This window comes from Piliocolobus tephrosceles, chromosome 4, assembly GCF_002776525.5.
Source record: "Piliocolobus tephrosceles isolate RC106 chromosome 4, ASM277652v3, whole genome shotgun sequence".
Lineage (NCBI taxonomy): Eukaryota > Metazoa > Chordata > Mammalia > Primates > Cercopithecidae > Piliocolobus > Piliocolobus tephrosceles.
Window position 1 is genome coordinate 112,109,460 of NC_045437.1, and position 9,143 is coordinate 112,118,602.

The 9,143-nt window shown below is 49.4% G+C and overlaps 2 protein-coding genes across 3 annotated transcripts in view; both read left to right on the plus strand.

Annotated features, from left to right (window-relative positions):
- The window catches only part of LOC111527450 (collagen alpha-1(I) chain-like), a 39,663-nt gene extending 31,253 nt beyond the window's left edge, over positions 1–8,410 (plus strand). The window contains exon 2 of the mRNA XM_023193733.1: positions 7,640–8,410. Within this exon, the coding sequence (XP_023049501.1) occupies positions 7,640–8,407 (768 nt within the window). The 3' untranslated portion in view covers positions 8,408–8,410. The remainder of the gene's footprint in view (positions 1–7,639) is intronic.
- Positions 7,731–9,143, plus strand: part of ZNF354A (zinc finger protein 354A) — a 19,432-nt gene continuing 18,019 nt past the window's right edge. The window contains exon 1 of one of the 2 annotated variants that reach the window (XM_023193690.1): positions 7,731–7,885. The gene's annotated coding sequence lies outside the window, so the exon portion shown is untranslated. Of the gene's footprint in view, positions 7,886–8,231; positions 8,359–9,143 lie in introns of those variants that run through there. The other variant, XM_023193691.1, reaches the window with a different exon arrangement.

Sequence of the window (9,143 nt, forward strand, 5' to 3'; positions counted from 1 at the left end):
AAAAAAAAAAAACAAAGTGATGGCAAATTACTTTTTTGAGCTCTGTGGATTGTAGAGAGCTATAACAGAGGGTGAAATAATCACTTTTTATGAAGAATTTCATAAATTCTGAGGGGAATGTGCAGTTTTGGTACATTAGGGTGTGATGCCCTACAGAATTTTTACAGCCCTGGCCAGGCACCTTTTTTTTTTTTTTTTTTTTTTTTTTGAGACAGAGTTTTGCTTTGTTGCCCAGGCAGGAGTGCAATGGCTGGATCTTGGCTCACTGCAACCTCCGCCTCCAAGGTTCAAGCAGTTCTTCTGCCTTAACCTCCCGAGTAGCTAGGATTACAGGTGCGTACCACCACGCCCAGCAGATTTTTGTATTTTTTAGTAGAGACGAGATTTCACCATGTTGGCCATGCTGGTCTCGAACTCCTGACCTCAGGTGATCCACCCGCCTCGGGGTCCCAAAGTGTTGTGATTACAGGTGTGAAGCCACCAAGCCCGGGCCAGGCACCATTTTTAGAGTCCTGTGGGGAATGGGAGAAGGGCTGTTTGAAGGCAGTAATGGAGAGAACAGAGACCTCTCTTATGCAAGGAGAGTGTAAAAGGAAATTGTGGCCCAGAAATTCACTCCCTTGAAACTATCAATAACTATGTACCCCTGGGAAAGTCTTCATGTATTCCCAGGCATTTGCGAGAAACGCATGAAGAGGTACCAGCATGCACAGAATGTTCGCAGCAACACGGATATTTTTTCCTTTTTGTTTTCCCCCAACCCCTTTTCTCCATCTCCGACTTCTTTTCCCACTCCCTCTTCCAAACGTCTTCTCCCACCCCCGGTCTCTCCACCCTCTTCCCCCCATCTTCTCTCTGCACAGCCCACTCTCTGTTGTCCTCCCCACCCTCTTCTCCCCATTCCCACGCCCCAAGGTTTCTTTTGATCGCCTTCCCCTCTCCCCAACCCCTCGCCCCCTTTTCGTCACTTGTCTTTTTTTTTTTTTTTTTTGAGACGGAGTCTTGCTCTGTCGCCCAGGCTGGAGTGCTGGCTCGAACTCGGCTCACTGCAAGTTCTGCCTCCTGGGTTCACACCATTCTCCTGCCTCAGCCTCCCGAGTAGCTGGGACTACAGGCGCCCACCACCTCGCCCAGGTCATTTTTCTATCTTTAGTAGAGACGAGGTTTCACCATGTTGGCCGGAATGGTCTTGATCTCCTGACCTGGTGATCTGTCTGCCTCGGCCTCCCAAAGTGCTGGGATTACAGGTGTGAGCCGTGGCGCCCGGCCTTCCCCCACCCCTCTTCTAAATGTTTTCTCCCCACACCCTCATCCTCTCTGCCCGCCCTCTTCACCCTGCGGTCAGCTTTCCATTCTCTCCAAGGTCTTCCCCCTTCCCCTCACCCTCGTTCTCCGCGGCCTTCCACCATCTCCCCATTTCCTGTCCCCGAGGCCTCCTCCCACTGTCTTCTCCTCATTCCCTGTCCCCGAGGTCCCCTCCCCACCATGTACTCTCTAGTGCCTCTGCCCACCCTCTTCTCCCCACCACCTTCTTTCCACCCCATTCCCCCCTTTGTCCCTCCCCACCCCCTCTTCTTACCCATCCCCTCCCCCACTCCTTTTCCCAATCCCCTCTTCCAAATCACACCCCCTTTCTCCACCCCCCTTCTAATCCTCCACACCCCTTCCACTATGTTCTCCCCATTCCCTCTCCCCAAAGTCGTCTTTGTCCCGCCCCCTCTCGCCGCCATCTTCTTCCCATTGTCTCCGGGAGGTCCCCTCCCCTCATCTGCACTCTACTGCCTCTCCCTGCCGTCTTCTGTCCACCTTGTTCTCCTCACCGTCTCCTTTTCATTCCCTCTCCTCCAAGTCTTCTTTCCATCCGTTCCCCACCCCCTCTCCCCAGCCTGTCTCCCCACCTCTTCTCCCCGCCCCCTCCCCCCCAACAACATGTTTTTAAAGCTATGGTTACTCTTAGCTGCAAAAAATTCTTAAAAGGTCAAGGCAGGAGGATCACTTGAGCCCAGAAGTTTGAGGCTACAGCAAGCTACGATCACATCACTGCACTCCAGCCTCTGTGACAGAGCAAAGCTATCTCAAAAAGAAAAAGAAAAAGAAAAAAGGATGTTCAGATAGGGTTGCTATCTGGTCTATTATAAGCCATTTGATTAATGACAGAGAAAGGATTTTTTTTTGTTTTGTTTGTTTCCTCTGTTTCTCATTTTTTTCATCTCTTTTCTTGCCTTTCTGTGGGCTACTTGAACAATTTTTAAAATTGCATCTGGATGTATTTATAGTATTTTGGGTTTTATACTTTGTATGGCTTTTTAAGTGGTCATCCTAGGAATAACAATATACGTACATGACTTACCACAGTCGGCAAAGTGCAGAAACCTTACTTCCATGTAGTTACTCCTGCCTCCCCGCTTTTTAAATAAAATTATCTCAAGTATTTCCTCTATATACATTGAGTCTGCATGAAATGGTATTATACTTTTTGCTTCCCACATAACTATGATTTCAGAAGCTCATAAGCAGGATAGTATATTCTGTTTATCCCTGTGTTTACTTACTGCAATGTTCTTTTCCCTTCCTTGAGTTCCATGCCTCTTTCTGTTATCATGTACTTTAGAGTGCCTCCTTTAGTTAGATGTTAAGGGTAGGTTTGCTAGCAACAAATACTCCTACTTATCTTTTGTCTGAGAATATTTTTGTTTCCCTTTCATTACTGAGTGATACTTTTTGCCAGATACAGAATTCATGGTTCATAATTCTTTTTTTCTTTGTACTTGAGAAAAATGCACTACTTCCTTCTGGTTTTCAGGGGCTCAGATCTAAGTGGGAAGTATGGTTTTCCTGTTGGTTTCTGGTTGGGGCAGGGTGAATACTACCAAAAAGCTTCTCTGTGTTAGGCCACCCTTTTGCTGGTCCTTTGGCTGCAAGGAACAGACTTTTCTTAGAGCTCTTTTTGACTGCGCCAGTCTTAGTCATTGAGGCTATCATAGACTGGGTGGCTTAAACACCTCCAGCTCTGGAGGGTGGAAAGTCCAGTACCGATGTGCCTAAAGATCCAGTGTCAGGTGAGGGTCCCAGTCCTGATTTTTGGGTGGCGGTCGTCTCATTGGATCCTCACAGGGTGGAAAGCAGAGAGAGAAAGCAAGTCCTCATGTCTCTTCCTACAAGGACACTAATCCAGTTTATGAGGGTGCCACCCTGATAGCCTAATCACCTCCCAAAGGACCCATCTCCTAATAACACCTTGTTGGGGAATAGGATTTTAACACAGAAATTTGGCAGAGGGGGCTGGGCGCAGTGGCTCATGCCTGTAATCCCAGCACTTTGGAAGGCCGAGGTGGGCAGATCATGAGTTCAGGAGATTGAGACCATCCTGGCTAACACTTCGAAACCCCGTCTCTACTAAAAATACAAAAAATTAGCCAGGCATGGTGGCATGCACCTGTAGTCCCAGCTACTTGGGAGGCTGAGGCAGGAGAATTGTTTGAACCTGGGAGGTAGAGGTTGCAGTGAGCTGAGATTGCACCACTGCACTCCAGCCTGGGCAACAGAGTAAGACTCCATCTCAAAAAAAAAAAAAAAAAAAAAAAAAATCTGGCAGAGGGACAGAAATATTCAGTCAATAACTGCCTGTTGCTGGTTCTAGACTGGAAGCTTCTGGAACGAGTTAGCTGGGAGATCTGGGAGGCAATAAGGAAAATGAAGAAATTTACTACCATATTGTGCCAAAGCCCCAGTTTTCCTTCTTCTTTCCACATTTCAGGGACTTCCTATGCTTGTTTTTGTGTTTTGTCCAAGTTTTCCTTGTTGTAAGATGGAAGACTTGGGAGGGATAGGGTTCCTCCATTTTGGCCCAGATGTAGAATTTTTCCAACTTTTATTTATTTATTTATTTTTGAGTCTGAGTCTCGCTCTGTCACCCAGGCTGGAGTGCAGTGGTACAGTCTCAGCTCACTGCAACCTCCACCTCCCAGCATCAAGTGATTCTGTCTCAGCCTCCTGAGTAGCTGGGATTACAGGTGTGCACCACCACTCCTGGCTAATTTTTGTATTTTTAATAGAGACAAGGTTTCATCATGTTGGCCAGGCTGGTCTTGAATTTCCTGAACTCCAGTGATCCTCCCACCTCAGCCTCCCAAAGTGCTAGGATTACAGGCATGAGCCACAGCACCCAGCTGGATTTTTCCAACATTTTATTATGAAAATTTTCAAACACAAAGCAACATTGAAAAAATTTTACAGTGAACACCCATATACCACCACCTAGATTCCACCACAAACATGTTACTATATTATTTTAACATGGTTCTTGATACCTAAAACCTGGAAACAACACACATGACCATCTATAGAGACTTTATGATTCCAAAATGGCAACGTAGGCACAATTGGCTTCATTCTCTCCCCCGCCAACAAACAAATATAGAGCACCAAGATTATCACCAACGATATCTCTGAATTCAAATATGAGGAGGAAACAATTATCGGGGCCACAGACAAGTGAGACAGCTCCAATCAGACAGTCTGAGAATTGAACTGCATATCCGCAACACCTCTCCCTCCATCTGCCTGCACCAACTGTGTGGAAAATTTCCCCCAACTCATGACTTCGACACTGGAAACAGTGAGACCGACATGAACAACCAGCCTGCTCACTCATCCTGGGTTCCTTGACAGGAGATCTGTCCTGCCTCAGCCCACAGGAAGCACCAAAAACCCCTGAAGGAAGAAATATCCCTGAGGACAGCCAGAGACAAAGGGGGAGGCAGGACTACCATTCCCAGCTTTGGAAACCCTGCTTGGTAACTTGGCCAAAGGGGATGCCAAATCCAAGTGGCTGTTCATCAACATTATGCTGTAAGAGGTTCATGCCACAGGTTCCCTGGTCAAGAACCTGTGGCCAGCCTTCCTGCTCTACCAGCATATCCCCTTTGGAACCTCCCCCATTTAAGGCAAGCAGCACTGTTGACCAGAACCAAGGCCAACCTGGCCCTACAGCACCATCTAATGCTAAAAAGAAGGCAGAGACCGAGTTGTGGGGGACAGAAACTATCAACAGGCTGCCGGGCGCCGTGGCTCACACCTGTAACCCCAGCAGGCCGGGCGCGGTGGCTCACACCTGTAACCCCAGCACTTTGGGAGGCCAAGGCAGGCAGATCACTTGAGTTCAGGAAATTCAAGACCAGCCTGGCCAACATGGTGAAACCCTTTCTCTACTAAAAATACAAAAAAAAAAAAAAAAAAATAGCTGGATGTGGTGGCAGGCACCTGTAGTCCCAGCTACTCGGGAGGCTAAGGCAGAAGAATCACTTGAACCCGGGAGGTGGAGGTTACAGCGAGCCAATATCGCACCACTGCACTCCAGCCTGGTGACAGAGTGAGACTCCGTCTCAAAACGAAGCAAACGAAAACAAAAGAAAAAAACTATCGAAACTATCAACAGGTAAATTACAAAGAATCTCTAAGTAAACATATCCAATAAAAATCCAAACAAGCCAGACGGAGAAGACTGGAATAAATAATCCTCCAATATAACCATATAGCTGTACGTTCACAAGAAACAACAGCAAAGAAAACTACAGCCAATATCGCTGCTGAACACAGATGTAAAAACCCTCAACAAAACACAAGCCAGCTGAATTCACCAACATATTACAAACAGCATTCACCATGATCAAGTGAAATTAACCCCAGGCACAAGGATGGTTCAACATACCCAAATCAATAAAAATGTTACATCGCATTAACAGAACTAAAACCAAAAGGCGTATACTCATTTCAATAGATGCTAAAAAGCATTCAGTAAGATTCAGCATCCCTATATGATAAAAATCCTCAACAAACATGGTATGGAAGAAATATACCTCAAAATAATAGAGGCCACATATGATAATACTCACAGCTTTACGCTGTGTTAGGTATTATAAGTAACCTAAAGATGATTTGAAGTATGTAGGAGGATACCTATAGGTTATATGCAAATAGTATGCCATTTTTTTAAAATAAGGACTTGAGCGTCATCAGGTTTTGGTATCCAGGGGTATCCTGGAACCAATCCCCTGTGGATACCTAGGGACAACTGTACTAGCCGTTAGTAAGGGTCTACTTCTCAACTTGGGTGGATGGTTGCAGGGGTATTATCTTTATAATCCTGCGTTCTATGCTTATAACCTGTATGTTCTAATTGGCTTTTTGTATGTATATTTCACATTTTAAATAGCATAAGTGCTGGAGTGGTTAAATCAGAAGTTTATTGATTCTGTTCCTTTCTCATTACTTCCTAAGCTGATTTCCAGCTGGCTATTGAGGTCTACTTGTGATATGGTTTGACTCTGTGTCCTCACCCAAATCTTCATCTTGAATGGTAATCCCCACAGGTTGAGGGAGGGGTCTGGGGACGGCCACCCCCATGCTGTTTTCATCATAGTGAGTGAGTTCTCCTGAGATGTGGTTGTTTGGAATGTGTATGGCCCCTCCCACTTTGCTCTCTCTCGTCAATTTAAAGCGGTTTAAGAAAATAATCTTCAAAGATATAGCTGCAAGGATATTAAAGGTGTTAAAAAATGTGAAATAATGTAAACAACTAAAATATAAATTATATAAATAACTAGTTTAAATATATTGAAATAAGCTTAATTTAATGAAACTTTGTTTTGTTTTTTTGAGATGGAGTCTTGCTCTCTCGCCCAGGCTGGAGTGCAGTGGCTCAATCTCGGCTCACTGCAAGCTCCGCCTCCCAGTTCAAGCAATTCTCTGCCTCAGCCTCCCGAGTAGCTGGGACTACAGGTGCCCCTACCACGCCCGGCTAATTTTTGTATTTTTAGTAGACACGGGGGTTTCACCATCTTGACCAGGCTGGTCTTGGATTGACCTCGTGATCAACCCGCCTCTGCCTCCCAAAGTGCTGGGATTACAGACATGAGCCACCGCCCCCAGCCAATTACTTTTTTAAGAAAATAATAATAATAATTAAATGCAATGGAATGCAATGAAGCTATCAAAAATGCCACTGAGGGAGAATATTGACAAATTCAGATGTTCAAGGCATGTTCTTCAGTAGGGAAGCGCCAAACTTTCTAAATAGAGCCGGTGTTCTTTTTGTAACGGCGAAGATTTAGTTAAATGTATATATATACATCCGTTGGCTTCAGAGTAGCTGGAACCTCCGTCCCCTGTGCTTCAGGCACTTCCTGGGAGACCTCGTCCATTCTCACCTCAGCGACCAAACCCTCCACATACCCTTTTTCTCCCCACATTTATCCCCCAGGATGTTATATAATTATGTGTATGGTTTATTGTCTGCTCCCAACCCCCCAAAAAATGTTCCCCGCGGCAATGACGTTTGTTTCATTCATTGATGCATTTGAAACCACTTGCATCCGTGCTTGGCACACACCAGGTGCTCAGTGCCCCTCTGGTGAATAACTGAGGGGAAACAGGTCTGTTCCGGGCCGTTGTTTTCCTGCCGCCCACGCCCTCCCTCCCGAAATTCACACCGACCCAGAGTTGCAAGTTACTGCCGTCCGTGAACCTCCTCTTCTCTTCCCTATATTCCAGGAACCTGGGGCCCTCCAGCTCACATGGGGCCCTCTTGTGGCGTGTGGGCGCCTAACAGCTCAGCCTGGACCCCGCCTCAAACGCATAGAACTACACTTCCTCGAAAGCCGGCATCCTCCCGTGGACTCCATTTCCCAGCGGCCTCAGCGGCTGCCCCGCCCCCTCCTGGTCCCTGGCGCGGCGCGGGGTGAGCGGCGCGGGGCCTGAGGTCGCCCAGACGCCGCCGGGGCGGAGCCGGGTCGCGAGCCTGCAGTCCGGCCCGGCGGTTCCGGAGCCTCCCGCCTGCAGAGTGCGGCCGGGGAGGCGCGGCCCGGGAACGCCTGAGCTTAGGGAGGTGAGCGGCGGAGGCGGGCCAGGCCGGGAGGAGGCGGCACCCGGCGCGGGGACGGCCTGCAGCCGCCGGGGCTCAGAAAGCCTTTGTGGGCGCTGGCGGGCACCCCCGCGTCTGTCACCGGCCCCCGCGCCGGGACCTGGACTCTCGCACCTCCGCTGGGCGTTCCCTCGCCGCGGCCGGTGCATCCGCGTCCAACTCGCCGCAGCCCGCCGTGGACGCGGGGCCTGGTGTTTCCTCCCGGGCCCGCCCAGCCCACTCCGTGTGGGCCTCGTGGAGTCGGGGCACCGGGACCCCGAGGGCAGGGCGGACGCAGCCGGGCCCCGGTTTCCGAGCCCGTCCCCAGGACGGCCACCCCTCGCCTCCCGCCTCGGGACACCCAGTGCTTTCCTCTTCAAAGCCGTTTTCTGGCCGGGCGCGGTGGCTCACGCCTGTAATCCCAGCACTTTGGGAGGCCGAGGCGGGCGGATCAGGAGGTCAGGAGATCGAAACCATCCTAAAACGGTGAAACCCCGTCTGTACTAAAAATACAAATATTAGCCGGGCGTGGTGGCGGCACCTGTAGTCCCAGCTACTCGGGAGGCTGAGCCAGGAGAATGGTGTGAACCCGGGAGGCGGAGCTTGCAGTGAGCCGAGATCGCGCCACTGCCCTCCAGCCTGGACAACAGAGCGAGACTCCGTCTCAAAAAACAATAAAAATGAAGCATTGTGTTAGAAATGGGATACGTCGGGTCGGGCGTGGTGGCTCACACCTGTAGCCCTAGCATTTGGGGATGCCAAGGCGGGCAGATCACCCGAGATCAGGAGTTCGAGACCAGCCTGGGCAATATGGTGAAACCTCTCTCTACTAAAAATACAAAAATTAGCCGGGCATGGTGGCGTGCGCCTGTAGTCCCAGCTACTCGGGAGGCTGAGGCATGAGAATTGCTTGAACCTGGAAGGCAGAGTTTGCAGTGAATCAAGATCGCGCCACTGCACTCCAGCCTGGGCGACAGAGCGAGACCCCGCCTCAGAAAAAAAAAAAAAAAAAAAAGCCGTTTTCTGTAGAATCAGGAGGTGAATCCTTGGCGGGAGAGAGAGGAACCGGCTGGGAAAGGCTTGAGGCGGAGGGAAGTCGTTCCCGGGGCCGTGGTTGTGGGAGTCCCGGCCAGCCTCGCAGGGGCGTGAACGGAGCAGGTGCCCGGCGCTGCCTCAGTTTCTTGAGCGGTGCGGCGGGTGCTGGTAGTGCCAGCTGACGCCGAGGGACTCAGCGGCGCGGGGG